This window comes from Pezoporus occidentalis, unplaced genomic scaffold (assembly GCF_034315485.1).
Source record: "Pezoporus occidentalis ecotype Australia unplaced genomic scaffold, CSIRO_AGI_Poc_V1 ctg92, whole genome shotgun sequence".
NCBI classification, from domain to species: Eukaryota; Metazoa; Chordata; class Aves; order Psittaciformes; family Psittacidae; genus Pezoporus; species Pezoporus occidentalis.
The window spans coordinates 2,785,304-2,811,344 of record NW_026916284.1 but is presented as its reverse complement, the minus strand read 5'-3'; the positions used below and the strand labels follow the sequence as shown (position 1 = coordinate 2,811,344).

The 26,041-nt window shown below is 50.2% G+C and overlaps 1 protein-coding gene across 2 annotated transcripts in view; it reads left to right on the top strand.

Moving 5' to 3' along the window:
- The first annotated feature begins 204 nt into the window (after positions 1 to 204).
- Positions 205 to 26,041, top strand: part of SYT6 (synaptotagmin 6) — a 31,675-nt gene continuing 5,838 nt past the window's right edge. The window contains exons 1-4 of one of the 2 annotated variants that reach the window (XM_062605672.1): positions 205 to 897; positions 17,756 to 18,092; positions 20,246 to 20,804; positions 24,890 to 25,010. In XM_062605672.1, coding sequence (XP_062461656.1) covers positions 744 to 897; positions 17,756 to 18,092; positions 20,246 to 20,804; positions 24,890 to 25,010 — 1,171 coding nt within the window. In that variant the 5' untranslated portion in view covers positions 205 to 743. Of the gene's footprint in view, positions 903 to 17,755; positions 18,093 to 20,245; positions 20,805 to 24,889; positions 25,011 to 26,041 lie in introns of both variants that reach the window. The other variant, XM_062605671.1, reaches the window with a different exon arrangement.

The window sequence follows — 26,041 nt, the reverse complement described above, 5'->3', positions numbered from 1 at the left end:
TGTCGTGTGCCATGACCTGCCTGCTGAACTGCAATAGGCATTAACAGATACTGCAGAAAATGATACTAAAAGATGTGTAATTATGAAATTCAATGGTGTTCTCTATCTCTGCTGCCATCTGTAGCCTGTGGTTGTGTTAGGACCAGCACAAACAAATCGATGAAACCTGCTGCTTTTCTTCTGTTGCCTTTGGCAGTTGTAAGTAGTTTGTGCGGTGTTAGTGGGAGCATCTTGTCACTCTTGTCTGATGATGTGCTGTGCTCGACAGGGAGATTTCTGCTTTCACTGTGCTTGCAAAACTGCTCTGGGGCTGGGATGTGCGACTGCACCTGAGGAACAGAGATGGGGCAGCAGTGAAAGGGTTAAACCAGATTTCTCTGGGCTGCAGCTTTAACACCGTAGTACGGAGGGCACAGAAGTGGATGTGGTAGGAGGTTCTCTGCCTGGAACACGCCTTGGCAGCAAACAGATCTGATCTCAGAGGCAATAAGGCATCAGGAGCACTGGCAGGACCGCAGTGAGTGGTGGTGTGTGGAGGCTGAGCAGGCACCCCTGGGCTGAATGCTGAGGAGGGCTGGTGGAGCGGGAGCACTGCCTGGCACTGGGTGTCCCTCAGGGTGCTGCCATGCCAGAGGCTGGAACCGGTGCGAATCCGTGTGTGTGACTAAAAGTGAACAGCCCCTCTTCACCCAGTTTGACTTTCTTAGACAGCAGAGGCAGAGCGCAGAGGATGCGGTGGGGAGATGAGTGGTACCAAGGATGACAGCCACTGTCAGAAGGCGATCCGCATTGTCACCGAGCTGTGCCAGAAGAAAAGCCTGCCTGGCCTGGACCTGGACACCTGCAGGGAATTCCTCCTGCTGCCTTCTGACCAGAGCCTGATCATCTCCGAGCCAGGTACAGTGCCCTGGTCCTTGTGCCCGAGCTGGGCTGTGATGGCAGCCGGAGGGAGGCAGGAGGACCCTGCAAGGGAGGGGGATGTTTCCAAGACCCAGGGGGCTGTTTTGCCTTTACACGTGTTCCATGGGAAGCTTGGGGTGCAAGTGCTGCCCCACCTGTTGATGAGGAGCAATGGAGCCCATGGGAACGGCTGATGGGGTAATTGAATGGGGATGGTGCACAGGGCGGTGTGAAGTGCTGGTGAGGAAGTGGCTCATGAGATGAAGTTGCTGTGAAAGCTCCTTATGCTTAAAACCCAGACACTCCTGTCCTGCATAAGCCAAAAAGTAGTAAAAAGCCCATTTAAGTAGCTGAGAGGACAGGAACTGATTGTCCCAGTTTGAGAAAAGGAGGGACTTGCAGTGATTTTTGTTCACCAGTAAAGGATCTTTCATGTGTTCGGTTGACTTGCCGTAAGAACTGCCTGAGGTTGTTCCTCGCCAGCCTGTAGAGCCAGGGAGACGCGCTGCCATGTCAGAGATAGATCTGAGAGCAAAGGGGCTTTTCTCTATTGTGAAGCAGTTACTGTTCTGCACGCTCCTGCTCCAAGCTTGTTCCAGAGGGGGTGTCTCCTGCTGTAACTTCAGAGGACATTGGCAGGGAGCTCACAGCCCAGTGCTGAGGAGCAAAACCCAAAAGCCCACATTTTTAGCATTCCTGGTGCCACATTGTAAGTTGTTTGTGCACTGGAACATCTGCATCAAGGGCTTCTGATAAGGTTTCCGTAGGTATTGATCCACCAACCCAGCCTGGCTGCACAGCATCGCTTTCCTTCCCTCCTTCTGAGGACCCAGCAGAGCCCCAGTACAGCACAGGAGCCCATCAGTCCCTGCCCAAGGCTTTCTGTGTCACCCTGCTTTGGTTTCTTCTGGCCCTCTCTGTCCGTGTCTCGCCCCAGGTGTGAGTGGCACCCAGAGCTCTCTGGTTTTGCTGGGCTCCTGCCTCTCTTTGCTTGCAGGGATGCTTCCAGCACTGTTTTGCCCAACAAGCACCCTCCTTTCGCATCCCACTCTGCTTGTGACTTCATCATCAACTTACAATGGCATTGCTTTACCCCTGCTTGTCCTCAAGGCCTCTGACCACTGCTGGTGCCATCCTTCTGCACTGCATCCAGTGCAGCTGCTTATTGCAAATAATGGGCTGCATTGCTTTGTCAGTTTGTACTTTGGTACCAAAATGGACCTGTTCTGACTGTCCTGCTCTTGGTGTGCGTGCTCTCATATGAGAGGTTTGCATTTATCCTGCAGCCTGCTCAGGACCTCGCTTTCAGGTTGTGATTACATCACCATCTGCCTCTAACATCTTAAACTGTTGTCTGCTCTTGGTTTAAGCGTCAGCCTCTTGCCCAGTGCCCTGGGCAAGTCATGCTGGGCCGGCTGCCTGCACCAGGTGCATTATCAGCTATTACTATTGTCTCTGTTCTGCATGACGGGGCCCATTTTTATGTCTAGACAACACTGAGGACACCGCTTGGGCTCGATGGGTACTAACACTGCTCGAATGCCTGGATATAAAACTGCTTCAGCAAGGGAAACAAATCTGTTTGCATTGAGAGTTAACTAAAGTCACAGTGACGGTGCTGAGAGACCTTTCCCATTAGTGTCTGGATGTTTATTTCATTGTCTGCCAATTGTGCTTTGTCCATTTTACACTGAAGGCTTGTGTTAAGCAAACTGGTTGGTGGAGTCCTACGTTCAGATCCACCTCAGAAAGAGGTGGTGTGGAGATGAGCAGTGATACAGCTTTGAGACAGGGTACGATACCGGCACGAGTCCTGGTACCCATGCTGGACAGCACAGCCTCGGCAGCCAAGGCTGGAGGAGACCTGGCCCTGTTTGTCATCATCATCACGTGAAGTCTGTGGCTCCTCTCAATTTGTTACCTCTTCCTATTAGCTAATTGCTGACTCAGCTTGGCTTGTCAAGCACCCCAATGAAGTTCACGTTGCCTGTGAGCAGGCAGACGAAAGCTCTCCAGTGCTGCCAAAGCTGGGAGCCAGGGCTGCCTCTGCCCAGCTCTGCTTGCTGTTAGACCTTCCAAGGTAGTTCGTTTTTTTCTGTTGTTTCATGTATTAATGGCGAGCAATATGTTCCAGGGATGCTGCGGAGTGGAAAGAAATGACCCAGGTATCATTAGCCTTGAACTGCATCTGAAAGTGGGAAAAAACTGTGACTGTAAGGATGTTACTGGGGAGTTTAAGTAAGAATATGTCAGAGTTTGGTTTTATGAAGTGATTATTTCTCTTAAAACCGTCTTGGACTGAATGTGGAAAGTGCTGCCGTGTATAAAGTGGCTGCTCCTTGACTCTGTACTTTGGGTTATGCAATAGATGATTCTCCTTCTTAAAGTCAAGAAGAGAAATAGAGCTGCAGCATTCCTCCAGTATGCCATACCTTACTGTACATCCACAGAGGAGCACTGCAGGCTGCTGCTGGCAGGTAACCCGGGAGCTAAGTGTGTCAGAAGTCACGTATTGGGATGAGGAAGGTTTTGGTCTCGATGCGTCAGGGGGATGCGAGGGCGAGCTTCGCCTGCAGTTCGGCCTGTGGCGGTGCCAGGAATAGAACTGATCTCTTGGCTGTGGGCCCTGAGATCGAGCAAGATGCAGCATCCTTTTGTTGTGCCTATCTGAAATCCTCCCCCATAGCTCCCTCCATCTGACAGCTCTCTTCCCTGCCGGTCCTCAGCCATTGTGCAGCGATGCTCTGAGTGTGACTTAGTACACAGGAAAAGCTGTAGACAGTGAAAATGCCTGTAACATAGGTACAGAGTTTACCACTGTGGAGGTGTGCCTTAAATAAACGGATATGCCCCTTCTCTGCCCTGGAGGTGCAGTGGGTGCTCTAGGATAGAGCTGGGAGAATCTGTGGACAAGCCCAAGTGAACTGCAAAGTACTTGGCTGCCAATGGAGGGGAGCCCAGGGCAGACTCCCATGGGATCACTGCACTGGGCACAGCCAGCCACCCCCTGTCACCCTGTCCCTCTGCCCCTGGGAGCAGAGCCGCTTGTTGGAGACCAACAGGATCCAGGGTCTTTGGAAAACAGGGAGCCAAATGCTGCTCCCAGGGCTCAATACAAGCTCCTGTGGTGGAGCGAGCTCTCCCCTGGCTGCTCCTGCCCAGGGTCCTTGCTGCGGGCAGCTCAGCTCCATCCTCCAGCATCACCAGGTACCAGCTGCAGCTCTCACCATCACGAAGTGTGCTGTGTGCCTCTCTGCACGCTCACATTGTCACTCGGTTTGCTCTGACCTGTGTTACCGACTCGTTCCAGTGCTGGCCTGAACCAGGTCCTGCTCCCTGTGGATCTGGCTGTGGACAGAGGCTTCCAGCCAGTCCTGGTAGGCTGTGCCAAGAAGGGAATGGTACAGAGATGGGAGCTCAATTCCACAGAGAGATTTAAACAGTAAGTGATCGTTCTGAAATGAACATGCAGAGCTGATGGAGTGTGACTGGAGCCTGTGGCTTGTGATGCTTGCTCATTTAAAGGATGCTGCATCAGCACGGGAGGGAATTTACACCAGGATCAGAGCACATCCAGGAGCAGCCCCCTGGGTTTGATTTCTGCCATGCTGTGACTTTATAACATAAATTGGGGTTTCTTGCCTCAATGTATCCATGTGTTAAAAGCTTCACTGCCCCATAGCATAAGTACAGGATACAATGGATGCTGTGCAGAGACGTTGCAGTCTTCACCCAGCATAGAACTGTGTGCACAGCAATCCCTGTTGGTCTCAGCACAGTTTGTGTACCCTCCTCATGCACTGCTTCACCCCAGTGATATGCTCTAGTGCTTGATAGCAAAATTAAAGAGAGAGCAGGAAAAAGGACAGCAAAAGCAGAAGAGACCTTATGCTGGTGCCTGTTTCCAAGCACACTGTGTCAGCTTGGATCTTGCCATCATTCCAAGCACATTCAGTGTTTTGCCCTTTGTGTGAACTGTTCTTTTTAAACTCCCTGATGCAGGGAGTACATCTCGTACCGCGCTGAGCCCTCCCGGCACTTCGGAAATGCTGCTAAATGTTAAACCCACAAGTACGTGAGTGCTCTTGCTGCAGGCAGAAAGAGGGGTGAATCTGTGCTGCAATAGAGGGGTTTAGTCACTGGAGGAACGTTGATGCAGAAAGAGCCCTTTGCTATGGTGGAATTGCTTATGGAGCAGTTTCCTTGGGCAAAAACTCACCCCTGGATAGGACAGTTTGACTAATGGGAAACTGGTGACATGCCCATTCCCTGATACGGGATGCCTGCAGTCACTGCCTATGAAATATGGGCAAGTCCTGAATTTACATACCCAGCTGTAAAGACACACTTTGCTGAATCAAGTGTATTTTAAGCAAATACAACCATAAACATGTTTAAAGCCACCCGGGCAAAGCTACTGTTTATCACTGAAACTTGTGTTTCCATTGGGAAACGCACCTTGGGGCAGAAATGCTCCTTATCACAGAGTGATGCACTTGCAAAATGGATCTTGCCTTTCTCTGCAAGGGTCTGGTCCAGCAGCAGGAAAGAGCCACCCCAAGCCGTGAGCAGATTTGCTCTTTAGCTCAAGTAAAGCAGGTTTGGGCTCTGATCCTGAAGGTGTCAGGTTCAAACCTTGCTGCCCGAGGAAGGTTTGCAAAACTGTATTAAAATAAGGTTAATAGCGGCAATGTAAATGTAGGGAAAATGGATTTTATAGGCTGCCTGTGAACATGTGTCTCTGCTTATGTATTGTGTGTGGATCTGTGACTCTACAGCTGCCTCTGGCTATGCACTGTGATGGTCCTGGTAAATGAAACGCACCTCTGGAGCTCTGTGTGTTTAGGAGCGATGTAGGGAGCTCTCTGCATAGGTTCGGGTTTGCATCTGCCTCATTGCTGTTGGTTGATTCATTCCTGAAGTAGTACAGGGAGGCTGATGATGTTTGGAGGGGTTTTTGCGGACCTCAAAGCCTGTTCCATTGCAGCTGCAGTAGCCTCATGCATAGTCAGGGATCAGCATCTACAACTCCATAGAAACAGGCAGCCAGATTGCTGCTGGTGTTAATTGAGGATGTGAGCAGGCTGAGGACAGTGACCAGGGACGGAGCTGAGGAGCAGACACCTCGGGGTAAGTGCACATTTCTGGAGTTACTTTGTTCATTTTTTTGCCTTTTTTCCTCATTTGGAGCCTCTTTTCCTTCACAAACATTCGGCTTCAGCAGTTTCGGGCTTTGCCGGTGAAACGTTTCCTTCTGCTTTTAGTATTCTCCCTGTGTTTCACTGAAAGGCAGCATGTGCTTGGAGCTGGTTCAAACCAGGGCATAGCCTGGCTCTGATCTCCCCCCTTGTTTTGTGGCATGACTCGAAGGAGCTGGTATTTTGTGGTTGCAGGTGTTTGTTGATTGACATCTTTGCTTGCTGAAGTGCAAGCAGCGCAATGTGCACAGCCTGCTGCACGTACCAGGCATTCACTGACAGGCTCACAGCCCCACATGTGTGCAGTCATTGCTCAGAGGGGAAAGCAGAACTAGAACTGGGTCTCATGTCTGATACATGCATTCATTTAACTGAAGTTTTAGCTATCCTCATTTATCTTCCCTGTTCTTCTGCTCACTGTTCTCATTTCTAGGTACAATCGCATATTCATGCTTTAGGACCCCAGGTTTCCATCTCTCGTGGGTTAGCCAGCTTTTTCTAGCTTTAATGTTTGCCATTTCTGTGTCGAAGGTGATAATATATCTTTTTCCTTCCTCTCTGTGTATCGTGAAATCAGGAAGCTTGTCTGCAACAGCCCTTATTGTTTCAACCCAGTGGACTCGCTAACACAACAGACATGCTGGCAGTTGTTTGTGAGGGATGTGATTTGTCCCTCTGCCATGCATTGGCTTTAATTATACTTATACACTGCAAAATGGCATCCTGGAGGGACAGAGAAGGGATCTTTGGAGTCATTGTACATTAACTGTGCGTTTTCCATGTCAGTGGGAAAACAAGAAAGTTATCCTTGCAGGTGAATCAGTGCACAGGGAACCTGCAGATGCTGATCAAGGCCACCTTTATGTTTAGTTGAGTTTGTTATGCTGTAGCAGGTTAGTGTTTGACAACATCACAGTAAACTGTGCAGCAAAGGCTAAAGGCAGGATGCCAGAAGCTCAGTTCATGCAAGCCCTTTCAGAACCATCATTAAGCCATACAGTCCTACACTATTTGGTTCCATGGAATGGTAATTCTAACACAGCACTGTCTTTGCTAATGCAAGTATTACTCCGATTTTCTATGCATGTTTGTAACTGCTGTGAAGAAATGCATGTGCCCATGTAAGAACACAGTGTTAGGTGAGCACAGCCAGCACCTCCTTGAATACCTTCTTCCCGGATGCAGTGCTTCATCCCTTGGACATCTGTGAGCATTCGCTCTGAGTTATTTGAGCTCAGTTCTGAATCTGGTTCATGCTACAAGGATGCTGCGCTGCATGGTGCAGAGTGAAAGGAGTCATTGGGAAAGCGAGACAGGATCTCGGAATCTACTGAATCGCTCTGTAGGATCAGGCACTCGGGCTGCTGCGTGGTACATTTCAGGGGTTAAAGATCTCTCTTTGTTACAGGCTAATGGAAGCAGCAGCAGGAGCTAATGACAGGAGCAGAGCCGTTCAGGGAGGAAGTTCCCTGATCATTCAGCAGGGCTTGAACAAAGAAATGCTCTTTCCATAACAACTGCAGCACTTCAGTGCCGGGTCTCCGTACCAAGCAGCCGGTCCCAGGCAGGTTGGTGGCTGACGATCCCTCTCGGCTGCTCTGTATCCTGCTTCAAACGAGCCGGTGCTGCTTTGCCCTGCAGAGCAGACTGTCTTTTGTGTGCCAGGTATTCTCAGCATGGCAAGTGAGGGAGAGGAAGAGGGCATGACATGGGCTTGCGTGGTCATACCGGGTCTAGATGGCTTTAATTTCCAGCCTGTGCTCCCGAGGACAGGGATCTGTGCATCACCCAGTCCTTGCAGCATCTGGGGCTGAGGGAGTTCTGGCTGAATTTTGTCTGTTTTGGATCTCCTGCAGGGCAGTAGGGCTCCTCCAGCACGGTTTGCTATAGCTGAGGAGCCGCCTTGCACTGGAGAGGCTCCGTGTCCCTGGGGGGTCACTCAGCCAAAGGAAACCCTCTGGGAAGCCTCCCGGGCCACCTTGTCCATGCCCGGGGCCTTCTGCCCTCCCCAGGCTGAGCTGCTCCGGGCTCACAGGGCTGGAGGCTGCCCAGTGCCTGCGTGGGGATGAGGTCAGCGGCTGCGGCAGGGTCACCCTCCAGGGCTGCAGGCGGGGACGGGCAGAGCCCCTCGCCCTGCTCCCAGCCAGGCTTTATTTATCCTGAGATCTCGCCAGGGAACCTTCTCTGAGGGGTTCTGGCACCACAGCGGAGTCAAGGAGGGAGGCGCAGTGAAGCTTTCCCCACATCTGAACCTCACTGTGGGAGGTGAAGGGCAGAGCGTGGCCGTGCTGGTGCAGCCATCACCGAAGTGCTGCTGCCCCGGGCCCTGGGACCCCGCAGCAGTCACAGCTTTGGCCGGAGTTTTGAAGGGAAACGTTAAGGTCCAGGCTCTGTGGTCATTTAATGGAAGCAGAGTCACAGCTGAAAGCTTTGGCTCGTTTTGTTTGCATCACATCGTGAGCCACCGCTGTATTCCTGCTTCCCAGATGTGTCCTGGTGCTTCGCTCTCTGTCCAGCTCTGCTCAGCGTCAGCAGGTCTGGATAGAGACTTTCCCCCATCAGGATTCCATGGTGCATCCTCAATGCTTGGCTCAGCTCCTGTGTGTTCATAGTCACATCACGGCAGGAAGATGATGCTCAGCTCAGCCTCAGCCCAGGGATCAGGGGTGCTGCTTGTGTTCAATGCTGCCGAGTCGTTTACAGATGTTGCTCCAGCATATGTGCTAAACTGTCGTGGGATTAGCACACAGCTATGTACTGTAATTGTATGCAGTGTGGCTTGTAATAGTTCATTAGATTGCCATCAGTTAGGCACAAAGCAATGACAACTCTTACTGTCTCATTTATAACACTCTAGAGAGCAGCCAATTAAGACACAAAGCACCCCAAGTCCCTGGGGAATATTTCCTTTGGTTTGGAACATTGTCTTTTTCTTTGGTTTTTTTTTTTGTCACTTTTGATAACAGAGGTGCTGCATTGCTGACAGCTCCGAGTTCCCATCTGCTTGCAAGAGTTTGGGTAACAAAATGTGTCTTTGATGCACCCTGGAGGGTCGATAACCACTGAATACCAACACGTTTGGTCTTCAGAAGCCCTCGATCAGACTCTCCCGTTGCAGCTCTTCTGCTGGGGCATGGCCAGTGTAAGGTGTGTTATTTTCTGGGGATATTGGTAAGGGTCTCCCAGTGTTGTGTACGAAGCCCACGGCCACTCATAGGCAAGACGATGGTAGAAGAAGGGAATTTACACCCCAAATCCCAGGCTGAGCCAGGCCTGCCAGGGCACTGCCAGCTGTGCAAGAGAGCTCTTCCAGATGTTACAGTGACTTGCTCTGCACAGCAAGTGTGACCGGAGCCTGGCGTTATCCTAACAGCCCCTGGCCATGGCAGTAAGTGGCATGTTAAACCTGTCTCCAGCACTGACCTTCGTGGTTTAATATCTTTTGTCTGGATCTTCCCACCCAGATTTGAGATTTCTTTTCTGATTCTAATCCTTGTCAGCCATGATTTGATCTGGGCTTTAAAGACATTTGGCTTATGTGAGCACTCACTGAGCCACCCATCACCTTCAGTCTGGAGGAAGGTGATGAGGAAAGGAACAGGCAGTCTCTTTAAGCTTGAAAGTCTGCTTTTCTTTCCTCTGTACAAGATGGCTTTAAATCCATAAAGTCCTGTGGCTGGACAGAACTCGTTTGTCTGTCTCTAAATACATAGATGAGGAAGAGGATGTCAGCACAGGGGTGTCTGACTCTCACTCCTATTTGCTATTACTGCTTAGCAGAGATTTTGCTGAGGTCTCATGGTATTGTTTTGGCTGTTCAGAACCTGATGTGGTAGAGACTTCTCCTCCATGTAGCAGGTACACAGATGTCTTTTGCTTGTCAGCTCTTCATGATCCTTTGATTTTGGGGTTTGTTTTGTTGTTTTTTTTTTTTGCAATTAACTCTTTCTCCATTCTGTTTCAGTGAGCAAAGCACAAGCAGTTCAGCCTCCCGAGGTCTCCTCTTCCATTGCATTCTTTTGTTTGGTGTATTGCGCATTTCCATACGTATGTATTCAGTTTTTCTTTTTCAGTGATATATAAGTACCTGTGTGTCAAGTACGTCATTGCTGGCTCTGCACTTGAAAATCACCTCCAGTGTTTCCCTCTGAATTACTCTGTTCAGCTTTTCTTCTGCTTTTCTAACCTCAGCGGAACTGGAGCATCTCCCTCTGTGCATCCGAGGGCATTTGCCGTCTGTTCTCTGGGTGATGGAAGCACCAAACTGAAGCCGCCGGGCAGCAAAGGAGATGACAGCCTCGATTTCCCCCCTTGTCCCTGTTTAATGCATTGTCTCATCAGCTCTCTCAGCCCATCGGGTGGGAGGGTCCCTACCGAGGGGCTGGGGGGCAGCAAGGACGGTGCCTTCCCCTCGGGAGCGAGCAGCTCGCAGCCCTGCCGCCTGCTCCTGCTTCCTCCGAGCCAAGGCACAGCAGGAGCTTCAGCTGCAGCCTGGCTCTGTGAGCAGGACTAAAACCCGCTCTCTGCTCTCCCTGCAGGCAGGGCACGGTGCAGGGCCCGGCCCCACAGCCCTGTCCTCTCGCGGGGATGAGCTGCCACAGTCTCCATCACACCATGGGGAAACTGAGGTTTCCCACTGCATGCACACCCAGGCTGCTCCCTGTCGCTCTGGATGGAGCTGCTGCAGTAGTTACCTTATTCCATGTGCAAATTTATTGTTTCGCTGTTTTCTCCTCATTTATAATTTGAACTGGAGATTCATAACTTTGTATGGGGATTCCAGGACAGCAACTGGCAAACTGTTGAAGGAACCAAACTTCCCATGAAGTTTTCCATGTCTTTTGTTCTATTTATTCTTCCAGGCGTAAGAATTGCATTCCCTAAAGAATTACAGTGAATAGTGAAGAAAGCCCTGTCATTGCTTATGCAGGAAGTTTTGTCTGGATGGAAGTTGTGAGGCTGCTGCTTGCGCTTGGTCCATAGCTCATAGTTGCTTGAGACACAGGAGGATCCCTGTAAGGTGTCCTCATGAAGCAGGTTGTCTTCATCCTTAACGTGCAATAATGAGATGGTTTGAATTTTATCATCTTATATAATTACTCTCAAAATAGCTTCTGATTCATCCTTTCCTTTGAAGCTTATAGTTTGCATTCCAATGAGCTCCTGCATGGCAGGAACCCCGTGCTAGCAGCAAATTAATGTTTAAGAAGTTTTATTCTCCCTGAAACTTTGGCAAATGCCAGTCTGAGCATCCCTGTCTCCCTGTGCCTATCACCCATCGCAGAGCTGGCTGTGCACATGAGAGGAGGAGGCTCTGTCTGGGTTCCTGCAGAGCCCACGCTGGCAGAAGGAAGCTGGTGGGAGCTGATAGTACAAGACTCAGTGTCCAAGGATGGTGGAAGCGTGGGAATGGGATAAATCCCCTTTCAGCTTTGTGCAAGGGGAAGGCTGAGCTTGCAGAGATTCCAAGGGGGATGTTTCAGAGGCCCTGAACGCCTCCTCTCGGGACATCTGCAGGGTTCATCTCATGAGGATTCCCACCCCTCTGCTGGTGTGAGAGGGGGTTTGCCATTGAGCTGCATATGATGAAGCGAGCGTGCAAGTGTAAAGCAATCTGTGCAAACTCTTCCTGCTTTCGCACTGTTTTCCATTCACCATCATTGTCCTGGCTTCTCTGGGATTACTGAAAGAGCAACGAAACAAGATCTGGGCATGCCCCACAGCAAAAAGCAGCTGGAAACACTGCTTGCCTCCACCTGGAGATACTGTGAAGTACTGTCCCAGGGTTGTGTGAGGGTTCACACAGTGCAGGGGCCTCTCAGGTCTCTATTTCACACCATTGTCCTGCACTGGGCAGTGGAGAGGAGCAGTCAGTGGGGTTTCACTAACAGTACAGGAGATAAACCCGCCCTGATTTGTTTCTGGGGCTACCAAGTATTTCTGTGACTACATTTTCCTCTCCCACGTACCCTGAGGATGCGGCACCATCCTTGGCACCCTGAGGATGCAGCACCGTCCTTGGCCAGGCGATGGTCCCTGTGCCCCTGACAAACAGCCCAGGGTCCTGTTGGCCAGAGGAGGGTGTCAGTGGGTGCATCAGGGGCTGTAGTGACAGGACAAGGGGTGATGGGTTCAAACTGGAACAGGGGAAGTTCAGGTTGGAGATAGGGAAGAAGCTCTTCCCTGTGAGGGTGCTGAGGCCTGGCACAGGGTGCCCAGAGAAGTGGTGAATGCTCCATCCCTGGCAGTGTTCAAGGCCAGGTTGGACAGAGCCCCAGGTGCCATAGTCTGGCGTGAGGCATCTTTGCCCATGGCAAGGGTTGGAACTGGATGATCTTTAGGTCCTTTGAACCCAAACCATTCTATGAGTCTATTCTATGTTTTGCTCTGTCACCATTCCCATGGCTGTGGCATGCTTGGGAGAGAAGGAGGTGGCTGAGCGCTGCTCACTGCTGCACTGCAGCTCACCTCTCATCCAGCGCAGCCCTTCACGATGGACCAGCAGCAGATTTCCTGCTCAGAATTGCTGTGTTTGCTGCTGCTCCATGGTGCCTTGCAGGGCTCATTCCAAGCTGTGCTCCCAAAGGGGTAGTTCCCTTGCTTTGCTGTGGTTCGTGTTTTAGTGCTGCTGCATTGGTTTAACATTTGGTTTCTGCTCTGTCTGGTCCCTGCTTCTTGCTCTGGAAAGCTTCAGCGCTGAATGATGCTGCTAAATAAACATGTCTATGCCAGGGTTTAATGGAAACCTCTGCTTTTCCCCTGGGGTTGTTCTGTGTTCGCCTCTGCCCCCGCCTCAGGCGTCCAAGATCCACCACAGTTTCTCATGGCCAATTTGCAGCCGTCAGCTCATCAGACTTACACTGCTGATGCTCCTCAGCTGGGAGCAAATTAGATCAGAGTTAGTGGGTGTCTCACGTGGTCTTCTGTAGCCCCAGAGCTGCCCGTCTTGTCCTCCAGCAATGACTCTTACAGTAATCCATCATTTGAATGCATGATCCCTCCAAAGCCCCACAGAAATAGAACAACATTCTCCCCAGAGCGCAGCAGTGGGGCAGGATCTCCCCCGAGCTGCTGCTCAGCTCTAGGGGTGCAGCCCAGCACATGGGGGGTCAGATCAAGTCCTGGTGCCTGCTGCAGCTGAGCTCCTCCTGCACGAGCCTCCGCTCATAGCATCCAATCTCTTCAGCCCCTGGAACGTGCACTCATGGCATTCAAACTTTGTTTAAATCCAACAGGTCGCTGCAATGACTAATAGGTGTTGGAGCACTGCGGGAGCCATCCAGCATGTTTTGTTTTCTCTATAGGGAGTGGGTGGAAAGAAAGCTAAATTACCTCTTCAGGATATTAAATATAACTGTTCACATTAAACTCTGAGTTACACATGAATCTCTTCAATGGGAGCTCAAGCTACTTCACAGTAATAAAAGTCAGTGTTGCCATAATTAGGCCAGAATTGTCTTGCAGCTAATAGACTGCTGTAATCATGGCTTTGTCATATTAGTAATCGTTTTCTGTTTGCCCTTTGCTAATTATCCCCTTTGGTATCTCACTTTGGGTATGAGGAAGTCAGCAGGGACATAAAGCTGAACTGTATTTCCACCATATTCTCTTAATTAGCTCCCATCCAAGATGAAACAGGGGATGGCTGCACTGCGGAGCTGCTCTCTGAGTGCATGGGGAGGTGAACTAGCCAAGAAATGATCCCCCTTGCCTATATTTCTTTAAGCTTTACAGTTTTCAATTGCTCCACTGCCCCTTTGTCCTGCCCTGTTCCATCTCATCTCTTATCTGAAAGGCAGTAGGAAGTAGTGGCCTTCTCAGGAGTTTTATAGCTTTGAGCCATCCTGTGGGGGGTTTTTGGTAAGATTCAATAACCAGCTTTTGAGATGTTACAAACACAGTGAAAACACACAAGAAGTCAGAAGAGAAAGAAGATTGTTTGCTGGTCAAGTTGAGAGCTAACAGACCTTCTCCTTTGTGCTCTTGGCATCCCCATTGCTTGCTGTTGGCTTTGAGTCTTTTCTGCAGTGAGATTCTTCCATCAAAGAGCATCTCACTGCTGGAGTCCTCTGTCAAATACCCACAGTCGTGACACTTGTTTGTGTTTAAATGCCTGAATATGGTCCAGTCTCAGCTTGTGTCCCTTGCACTGACCCAGAGTGTCCCTGAATGTCCCCGTCCTCGTGCTGGTCTCACCACTGCTCCTCATGGCTCTGGCAGCAGGGTGCTGCCCTGAGAGCAGGTCTCTGCCAGAGAGGGGCAGTCCTGGGCCAAGCATCTCCTGAGCATCACCTGGGCAGCTTCCCACTGCCCTCATCCCTGCTCCCTTCTGTGTAACTGTTCTATGCAAACAGAGCTGCTCCTGCTACAGGAAACCCAAAGGGCACTGTTGTTTCTGTAACAAGTCAAAGCTGTTTATGCTGTCTCTGGGGACGTTGATTCATTATTTTGCCTTATGCCAGGCTGCAGGGGTGGGAGCTCAGCATCTCCATTGACTCAATTTTGGTGTTGAACTCCTACTGCGTAAGTGGTGATAAATTATCATTTCCCATTAGCCTCTCAGGTATGGCTTTCTCCTGCTCTCTAACAGAAAGCAGAGCAGAGACCATGATCCATGGCCCTTCCTGCGGATGTGCTCACGTCTGTCCTGGGGGAAAGTGGTAGAAAGCTCCATTTGTTTCTCTCTCCATCAGTTGCTCTGGTGGGGAACCTGTGGCACAACTCATCAAAAGCTCATTCCTGGCTGAGAGGAGCCTTGCCCTGCTTCTCCTGGTGTGGAAATGCTTTCGGTGAAGGTCTCTGCTTTGCAGTGAAGGACAAGGACTGCTGGTGGTGACTGTGGATGGCCACTTCTGGGGCACTGCTGTGGGATGTAGGGGCAGTGTCTCTGTTCTCTGAGGGGTTTGGGTGCACACAGAGATGTAGGGGGTCACAAATTCACTATTGCGCTTTTGCTTTACATACCATGCTAAGCCTCTGCCTCAAAAAGCCCTTAAGTGAGCCAGATCATCCCTGAGGGCGCTGTCTCTGCTTCATTGGGTAAATAACAGCTTGGTGACTTATCCTAAATATATCAGCTCATGCAGGTAAATGTTCACATCCGCACCCTTGTCTTTTCTGTTGCTTGTTCTTCCCTCCCTCCTTGTTAGCCATGCGAGAGCTTCATCATTGCTGCTCTGGAGCTAAACGCACTTTCCAGCTGAGGGTTCCTCTGGGAAGCAGCTCTTGGTCCCAGGGGGGAGCAGGGCTGGAAAATAACCATGTTAATTTGTATTTGCCGCCTCCTTCTTTAAGCTTTATCTTTTCAATTACAACTTGTAACAAAATCTATTTTCCAACACGGCAATTTCTTTCAAGGGAGCTGGGCTTGGATGAGGCTCCAGCAGCAAGTGAGATAACGCAAGGGTGAGGAATGGCTGAAGCTTCTCTGTACTTCAGTGGCCCACTTACCTGATAACAAAGTGACAAATAATTCGGGTATTATTTTAAAGGAGAGCAGAAGAGAAATGTACTTCCTACATTTTTCCTCAGACAGGACTTCCTCAGGACGATAACAGTGGTGATGCTCTGGGAAAAAGCAGAGGCTGAACTGTTCCTGCGCCGTTCTGTGTTAGACGAAGCCCTTCTTACTGCTGGATGCAGACACAGGACCATAGAACCACAGAATGGTTCATCCCTCACGCCTCTTTAACCTCTGCTCAGGAAGCCTTGGCCCCAAATGCTGCACAGGGTGGGATAACAGCAATAGAGGAGCTAATCTTTCCCTGGCTGAGGTTCCCTTTTAGTCTGTTCTGTCTTTGGAGAACAAGCCTTATGTCCATCCATGCCAGAAATAGCCAAGCAACCTCTGGCCCTGGGGCATTGTCTGTTAGGTGAGGAATTAGCTTGGGTTTCCAGTGTCTTGTAAGTGAAAGGACATTTAAAACATAACGTTTTGAATATAAGCATTTTCATAGCAGTAACTTCATACCAGAGAGCTCATTACATCAATTCAGGTCAACTCTGTCCAAGTCGTGTTTCAGTTTAATAAGCCACGAAAAGGTCTTGGCAAATTCCATGTCATCTGCAGACAAACCAAGGCTCTTCCCAGGCAGATGCTTAAAAAAAGCCTGTAAAATCCTGATCCCTTGGACGTGTGTTTCATGTGAGCTGTCAGAGGCAGGAGGAGGAGGTCATGCAGGAAAGGAGCTGTGAATCCTGTCAAATCCATTCCGAATGCCAGCTCAGCAAGAAGTGGCATGGATGGAGATGGCTCTCAACCTGGCAACAGGTTTTCAGGGGTGCTAACGGAGTGGTTCTGATGTTTCCCATTAATGAGCCTGGGGCGGCAGCAGAGCTGCTGGGGATGGGCAGAGGTGTCTTAACAGGAACTTTCTAGTCACGGAGCAGCTCCCAGCAGTGATGGATTCCACACTGCAATGATTCCCTTTGTGATAACAGACGTGTCTGCACCGAGTCCTTCAGTTTTCTGATGAACCCATTTGACACTGACTATCCTGGGCACAGTTCCAAGGCCTAAAAGGATAGGAAAATGGTACCTTTGCCCTCTCTGCTTTGGTGGGAACACATTTAGCCAAATCTCAAAGGAAGCTCAGCCCCTGACCTGTACAATCCTATCTATTATTGAGTAAGATGGGACCTCTTTATTCATCACAGGAGTGATCCATGCTCCCACTTTGGAGCTACAGCAGCAAATGCATATTGCAGTGTGACCTGTACAGGAGGCTGGTGAGGGAGAGGGAAAGCTGCAGGGACTTCTGGCTGGCTCTTGGTTTGGGTGGCAATCTGGGAATTAATACCCTGTAAGAAAGGAACTAAAAATAGCCACTATTTTCTCTTTTTGAAGCGCTGTGAATCATTTCACTGCCTGGATCATGTGTATATATCTGTATCTATATACACAATATAGCTGCATCTTTTCCTGATGCTCATAGCTGTGGAAGCTCTTTCCTCTCCAGAAAAAGACTGAAACGCTGAAATGCAGATTGTGAGGTAAAAGTGACTCAGAGCAGCAGAGAACAGACGCAGCTCCTATGCTCTTTGGAATAAGGAAGACTGTGTAGTACTTTCTGTACAGCCTCCTTCCATGTTTGCTTGCACTGCATCAGCAGCTTGTGATTTGTTTCTTCTTTATTGGTATTTACTTTTTATTCCCCATGGGCACATCTGGACAAGATGTGAGCACTGACAGCGTAACAGCAATCTGCTTCCAGGATCATGGCAGAGACATGCTTTAATACAGTGTCTCAACACCTGTGCTATGAAGCAAAGAGGCAGTTTCTGCTTGTTTCCATCACCCAGTTCTGCAGTTCCTCTCGATTTCAGGCTCAGCAGTTTGCCAGTGGCAGAAAGCAAACCAAGACTGATGTTTTATGGCCGGTGTAAGCATCATGGTGTAAAACTTCTGCCACCTGGAGACACATGTTTCTTCCAGGTTGTGTCTGGGGCAGGATATGGTCCTGATCTGCAGGGGATGCTCACTTGGGTTTGACTCCTGATGCAGAACCTGCTAAGAACCCCCTGTTAGTCACGACTTAAGTCAGTTTGGAACATTTCTTCCTTTACATATGGCTCTGTCACCATCTTTCTTTTCTTTTCTCTCCTCCTTCCCTCTTCCTCCCCTCTCCCTGCCGCTGTTGCCTTCTCTCCCCCCGCAGAGCTTTCTGTCAGCCTCCTTGCTGTGATAGTGATCGCGTGTGGACTGGCCCTGGTGGCAGCTTTCCTGTTTCTCTTTTGGAAGCTGTGCTGGGTTCCCTGGAGGAACAAGTCCGTATCCTCTAACCTGGCCGTCCTGCAGAGCGAGGCAGGCTGCCATAAGGAGAGCATGGCAGACAAGCTCAAGGACACGGGCGCCATCAGTTTCCTGGAGGCAGCGGTGAAGATCAGCCACACATCGCCAGACATCCCCGCAGAGGTGCAGATGTCCATGAAGGACCACATCATGCGGCGCACGCGGATCCAGCGGCAAACAACAGAGCCTGCGTCTTCCACCAGGTGAGCGGGATCACTGAGTCTGGTTTGGGTTGAAGGGACCTCAAAGCTCCTCCAGCTCCAACCCCTGCCATGGGCACGGATACCTTCCACTGGAGCAGCTTGCTCCAAGCCCCTGTGTCCAACCTGGCCTTGAGCACTGCCAGGGATGGGGCAGCCACAGCTTCTCTGGACACCCTGTGCCAGCGCCTCAGCACCCTCACAGGGAAGAGCTTCTGCCTAAGAGCTCATCCCAGTCTCCCCTCTGGCAGGTTAAAGCCATTCCCCTTGCCCTGTCCCTACAAGCCCTTGTCCAAAGCCCCTCTCCAGGTTTCTTGTAGCTCCTTTAGGCACTGGAGCTGCTCTAAGGTCTTCCTGGAGCCTTCTCCAGGCTGAATGCCAGGGATGCAATGCTCTGCAGGGATGCTGCGCCTCACGGTGGCTGTTTAACAGAGCCTGAGGTTCAGATACCTTCAGGGTGGCTAAAGAAAACACTCCCACCTACATGCTGGATTACTTGGTGTCATTAACCAATTAATGTGCTAAGACTGGCTTACTGCGGGCCCTTTGAAAAAAAACAGGATTCAATCCCTATTACTGTGACCTGACCTCATTGTGTCAAGCTGTCAGAACGCTTTGGCTATTGTAATTTGCTGGAAGATGAGAGGCAGGCTGAAGCCTCGCTGATGGGATGCTGTCAGGCACAGTCAGACCTCTCTGCTCTCCCTCGTTGCTGTGGCTCCCAGCAGACACAATTAGATAAGCAGAGCTGACGCATCGCTCGGTGCACAAGCCTAGAACCAGCTGCGCCCCATGTGGGTCTGTCTCAGCTGGGGACAGAGATCTCAGCATCACCCTGGGGGGAGCCAGGGTAAGGCTGCACAGACCCCGGGACACCTCCTTGGCAAGAGCACTGAGAAATATGGTGCCTTCTCCTTGACATCAGGCTGAGAAAGTGGGACAGGAAAGGGTGATCGCAGGCTCCTGGCTGCCCCCAGCACTTCTGCTTGCTCTGTTGGCTGTGCCCATGCTGTATGTGAGAGCGTGACTGGGCAAGCAGACACTGCTCAGATGGGCCGTGGTGTTGCAGGATTGATAAGGCCCTGGTCACAGCCTTCTCTTGGAAGAAGCTGGAGTTAACGTCACCACGGTGCTGCCTGCAGTTGTGCCACACACTCTTATTTGGCTGCGCTGCTTTGTGGGCAGCCGACGGCCTCTGTCACGCACGAGCTCCTTCTGCTTTTATTGCAAGTTCCCAGGGGAAGAGAAGAAAGCTCAGCCTGGATGAATGAGCACAAGCAGAGCGGGACTTGGGCACATGTGGGAAGGTTTCAAACCCACTTTCTCAAGCGAAAGAGCCCAGCATGAACCGCAGGCAGGCAGCCAGACCCAGGGATGCGGTTTGGGATCTCTGACAGCCCAGCTTAGCCCAGGCCAAAACGCCTTTGAGGAACCTGCCAAGGAGAAGTGAGGGCTCCAGCACCGTGGATCACCAGAAGCTACTGCTCTGTCTGTACCATTTATTAGCATGGTTAAATGGCTCCATAAAACTGCTTTTGTAAACACCAGATAATCTGAAGTAATGCCGTGAGCCCACAGAAAGCTCTTATGCTTTGCTTAGATAAAGCTTTGGTACACATGGTTTCCCTTGTGCTGAAGGGGAGCTCAAGGCAAGAGACAGCTTTCGAATGAGGCTCTGCGTCCCTCCCCATCAAGAATTATCTATCGTTTCTGGTCAGAGTCTGGAAGCAGCAATACCCAGAATAAAACGTAACTTTCTGAGCTCGTTGTGGTTCTCTCACTTTAAAAGCTTTTTAGTGCTGGTATCTGTGATTCTATGCTTCCTGGAAGTGTAAGGACTGAGTGTCCATAGTGGATAGCCTGTGTCTTGGTGAAGGAGTTGTCGGGTCTCATATATTTAGCTGTTTGCAGTTTCTCCTGTAACAGGTGAAACGATGCACCTTGTCGCAGACACACTCTGGAGTTAGGAGATGTGCTGGACTGGTTCCTGTGAGCACCGGCGGTGTTCCCTCCGGGTTCACTTCCATACTGTACATGGCTCCCACGTGGCAGTCAGCAGCGCTCCGTGCTCTCCCTGCTTTCTTAACATTAGTAAGGGAGGCAAAGGAGAGAAATACCCTTGGAAAGCACAGAGCTGTTGTGTGTTCCTCCTGCAGGCACATCTCCTTCAAGAGGCACCTTCCTCGGCAGATGCACGTGTCCAGCATGGACTACGGCATGGACGTGCCGGCCGTGGCCGAGCAGCCGACCAGCATCGGGCGCATCAAACCCGAGCTCTACAAGCAAAAATCTGTTGACTCTGAGGACCCCAAGAAAGAGGCAGCAAAAACCTGTGGGAAAATCAACTTCACCCTCAAGTACGACTACGAGAGCGAGACGCTGAGCGTGCGCATCCTCAGGGCGTTCGACCTGCCAGCCAAAGACTTCTGTGGCAGCTCTGACCCCTACGTGAAGATCTACCTCCTGCCCGACAGAAAGCGCAAGTTCCAGACACGGGTGCACAGGAAGACCCTGAACCCCACCTTCGATGAGTCCTTCCACTTCCCCGTGCCCCACGAGGAGCTGGGGAGCAGGAAGCTCCACCTGAGCGTCTTTGACTTCGACAGGTTCTCCAGGCACGACATGATAGGAGAAGTCATCCTGGAGAACCTGTTCGAGGCCTCAGACCTTTCCCGGGAGACTTCCATCTGGCAGGACATCCAGTACGCCACAACGGTGAGTACCTGCTCCAGAGGATCAGCCCCCGGCTGCGCGGTGCTGCGGCAGGGTGCGGGCGCTCGTGGCTTCCAACCCACAAACAGCCGTGCCTGCCATTGTTAGTGAAGGGGAACGAAAGGGAACACAGCGGCCTCGGGTGCATCGTTCACCTGGCAAAGGGCTGCTGGGAGCGGAACAAGGGGCATCACACACGTGGGTGCCTTGTGGGGGCATCTGCCTGTTTGCATTTGCTCTGCCTGCAAGACGCAGCCCTGCCAGATTGTGATGTGCCCTGGTGGGGAACCCTGGGGTTTCCCTTTCCTTGCTCTATGATCAGCATGCAAAGAGCATGGCAAAGCTTCAAGAGCTTGAAGGGGGAAAGACCTGTGAGCAGGAATGCAACTGGGACAGGAAAAGCCCGTAAAGCACCCCACTGCGGCCAGGTGCAGGGTTCTTAGCCTGGGTGTGTTCTGTGTTTTGCTGGCATGGTTCTGTGGGGAATAGGGGAGGTTTCCCTACTGAAATGAATTAATTCAATGGGGAAAACCCCAACCAACCAAATCCAACCCAAAACCAGGGCGAGAGACACCAACAGGAGGCTTGGTGAGGAAAAAGCTTCCAAAGAAGGTGTGAGAGGAGCAGAGTCAACATCATGCCCAAGACGCATCGTGCAGCAGCCCTGCAGGCCTCCCACAGGAATGGCAAGTGCCACGTTTGGCTCCATCCCCTCATCCTTCCTGTGCTATTCTTTGGGAATGGGCCAATATTGGGACATCTCAGTCAGCTCTCACACACCCAAGGACATTTCTGTTTAATCACAAATGAGAAGGGTAAATACAGTTTTCATAATAGCCAAAGAAAGCCCTGGGTGACTAATAATACATTCCATCAACCGTGTGGGTTAGAAGATCGGGACACACTTAGGCAATGACAGAAGCTATTCAAATCGCTGGCACTCAGCTATTGGATTGATGAGTGTACAGCCTGTGAATCAGTGAAGCATTGTTGGTTTCAAATCTGCAGAGGTTATTGATTCACAGCTTCCATTATTCCCTAGGAAGTACTGATAGGAATGTTGGAAATGTCCCAGGGTCTATAATCTGCAAGAAAATCAGGTACCCACGGGATGTGATTTTCACCCTCCTGTGTTTATGGTTGCAAAGAAAAACCTCTTAACCTAATTCAAGGAGGCCAAGGACCGATTTATGTTCATTTTATACCCTGAACAGGTCCTCTCAGTGCAAGGAGAGGAATAGGAGCTGAGATGATGTTCAGGGAGTGCTCTCACAGTCCCATATGGGGCTGCTTTCTGCTGATGTCTGTGTTCAAGGTTTCCTGCCCTTGTCACTCCGAAACATGGACCAAGGAATGCACGGAAGAGCAGAGCCAGTGCGTTGTGGGGATACCAAGTGCTGCTGCACTGTGCTGCAAACACAGGGCTCAGTGCAGCCGGCACACACTGAGCTTCAGGTGCTCATTTCTCTGAGAACAGAGCAACCGTTTCTAACCATCATTTCAGAATACGCATTCTCAGCTCTTCTCCAGTGTCAGTGAGGTCCGTGGTGAGGAATGGCTCCAGTTTCTGACTGGAGCTGGGGATGTGAACGCAGGGTGCCCAGAGAAGCTGTGGCTGCCCCATCCCTGGCAGTGTACAAGGCCAGGTTGGACACAGGGGCTTGGAGCAAGCTGCTCCAGTGGAAGGTGTCCCTGCCCATGGCAGGGGTTGGAGCTGGAGGAGCTTTAAGCTCCCTTCAACCCAAACCAGTCTGGGATCCTATGAAAAGGTGCAACCCCAGCCCTCAAGCTCAGTTCTGATGCAGCAGCAGTGTTCGCAGGTGCTCCTTGCAAAGCGCCTCCTCAGTGCAGTTATTTCTTCAGGCTCTGTGCAGTGTGAAGCAATTCATGCTAAAAGTGGAAGAATGCATCTGCAGGTAACGAGAAGTGCCGTGTTTGAAAAGCAAACTGCCCTCTCCAGTGCTATCTCTGCGGGCTCGTTTTCAGACACTGAATGAATGAGGCTCTGTGAGCTCTGACCTCTGACATCGGCCACATTGGAGCCAGGCAGCAAGGAGCAGGGCTTGGGTCAGCTCTCGGGGCACAGTGACCCCAGTGGTAAAGCTGGTTTCATGGAGCTCAGCAGCCTCCAAGGCAGCAGCGTGATGCGGGGGCACCCGATGCAGCCAAGAGGCTGCAGCTGAAATGAAGCCGTGAATGAGAAGCTGCAGGGGCTCCAAAAGCAATTTCATGTGTGATGGAAACGATCCTGGCCCCTTCATAAGGCACCTTTAGTAATATTTTGTGAAGCAAGAAGTTCACTCCAGGAGGACACATCAAGAGGTACTAAAGGCAGAGGGATAAGAACTCAGTAAATGCTTCCACGTCTTTCATTGGCAGCTACTGACGGCGAGGCTGGGACTCGAGCTCATTGTGTCGCCTTGGAAGGCAAGCTGTTTAGGATGCTGTGGGCTCATTAGAGAGAGGGATCAGAGGAGGAACTCCGAGTGGGTGAGAGTATTAAGTTCCTATTTACCAGCAAACAGCACCTTCGGAGACAACATTTATTTAGATACGAGTCGCGTCACACGATGTTCTGGCCAGAAAACACCCTGCTGCCGTTGGGTCTTTAGTGCACTCGGTGCTTGAGAAGCTTCTTAATTCAGTTTTTAGTCAAGTGAAGCCCTGTCAAGAATCAAGACTTGTCTATGACGTTCATCAGTATTCTGCCCATGGAATAAATATCCCATCCTTGCCTTACTAGAGAAGGGAATAATTTGGCACGAATCTCAGCCATCAAGAGATCTATTCTCCTAACACTTAGCAAAGCTTTAAGTGCATTTACTTGTCTTTCTAGTTCCATCACTCTACTACTAAGAGCTACAATTTCTTTTCAGCAGATCATTATGTGCCATTGAAATGAATCAAACACTCTCTTTCCAAAAATAGACGAGTTGTTTGCTCTACAGATGTGAGATCTGTATGTACAAATTAAGATAATTTCCTTTAATTCATTTTTGGGGGGTGTTTGGGAATCTTTCTGCTGACTTCGCGTGTTCCTGCTTTCTAATTTAAATAGTATTTCTGGGTTGGGTTTTTGCTGTTTTCTTCTGAATTCCCATGAGCAAGGCAATGATGGAATGGGCTTTTAGGAGGTGTAGTAGATAAGGCTGCGTGTACAAGAGGTGCTAAGAGCGATGTATAACGTTGTTTTATGGGGCACTAAAAGAGCAAATTGCATCGGGCTCTGTAATGCGGAAAGCACCAAACATTCCTGAGTGCCACCTGCTGGCAATTCCCTGCTCCCATACAAACACATCCATGCCTTCTCCTGCACTTTTTTGCTCTCTGAAGGCATCTCGCAGGGGTTGGTGGTCCAAGCTGGTCACAGTCTAAAAGCTCAATTGCCACTGAACAAGGTAATTCATTGTTCTTTGGAAGCTCTGTAACGGGTTAGTGATCCATGCTCAGAAATCACTGTCAGTGCATCCTTCGCGTTCCCTGGTGATGTGTTGGGCACCAACAAACCCCATAACCCCCTATTACTGGAGTGTCCTAAAAGCCACTTGTTGCATTTGTTGCAGTGTACAGGGTCTCACCTTCCTGTGGTCTGTATTTGCATCCCGTTCCTCCACCTGAGGAAACAGATGGTAGCGTCACACACTTGGCACTGGAAGATCCATGCTGTCCATTCAAGCAAAACTTGAGGCTGATGTGATTTCCTGGTGGCCTTCATTTGGTGTTAGTTCTCACTTCACTCCTGTGTAAGCAATGGAGCAGAAAAAGAGGAGAGCATTAGCTGTGATGCTCCAATTGGAAGCACACACTTCACCGAGGCAATGGAAATGGTCCTTAGCTATGATTTGAAGCTGTAACATCTGGACACACATTTTTTCTCCTGTTCCTATATTCCTTTTAGCCAGGTAATGTTGGGATACACTGGAAGCACCTCCCAGCAGTGAAGTGTCAAACACAGCAGAATGACAGCAGAGCAAAGCCTGCTGCAGTGTGAGTGCTGTGGGAGCCCTGCACAAAGCATTGTGTGGTGGGTGGAGGCAGTGAGCTGGTTCCTGCACGTTTCCAATGTCGTGTTCTCTGTTTTATTGAAGGAAAGCGTGGACCTGGGGGAGATCATGTTTTCCCTGTGCTATTTGCCAACTGCAGGTCGCCTCACCTTGACTGTCATAAAATGCAGGAATCTCAAAGCTATGGATATCACTGGCTACTCAGGTAGGTGCTCGATGGCTGAGAAGGACCCCATAGCATCCACACTTCCTCCTTCTCCCTCCAGGTAGCATCAATGGATAGTGGGCATACATCTCTCTATGCCGAGGCTGTGTCACGGCACAAAAACCCAACAAAGCTTTGTCCATGGTTTAAGTATGAACAGAAGCTTAAAAGTAGAATTATCTTTAAATCCCACTCCCCAAGGCATGACTCCAGGGAAGGTGATTATACACACACAGCTTTCCCATCCCTGCTGAAGGGTTTGCAGTGTCAAAGCTCTGATCCATCCCTCGGGCTGAGCGCTTCAGCTCTGTTGCAGATACTGACCTTGGCAGTGCCATGTGAGTAGGGAATTCTCCATCAAATAACTCCTTTAGTTATTCAATCAATCATTTCACCCCAAGATTAGGAAAGGATCATGGATAAATCCCATGGGAATATTCCTTCCCCTGCACAGTGACCAGTACTCAAACATTAGGATCAAAGTCACCTGAACACTGTCTGCACCCACAGTTCCAAAGGGACTTGCAACCGCAGCATGCACAAATCGTGGATTTCAACATAAAAAAGCAATTTCTTTCCCAGAGCTCACCATCACAGTGTTTGAATTTAATTGATGACTTGTACTAAAAGCACTAACAATATGGTAAGAGCCTCTTGCATTCAGTGTTTCTACACAGTTGGAGCTTGATCCCATCTGAAATGTCTGTGAGTTGAGACTTCAGATTCAGCCAGTTCAGTGTTTCTGCAAGAATACATTTCACGTTTAACTGTTACTTGAAAATGCATTGAAATGGCCTGAGCAGCCCTTACAGCAAACAGGAGCTATTTGTAACTTGAGGGCATTCTGCCATCATCAGCCAATGGGAAGCAGAGCTGCTCTAATCCTTTTTCTTTCTCTGCTCTTTGACACTGGGATAATGGGCTTTAAAATTCCCTTACTCAACTCTGCTATACAGTGTTAGCAATTGGGTAGTTCTGGAAGGATCCCTGCAAAAGTTCAGATTGCCACAATGCTGCATTGTGTTGTGCTC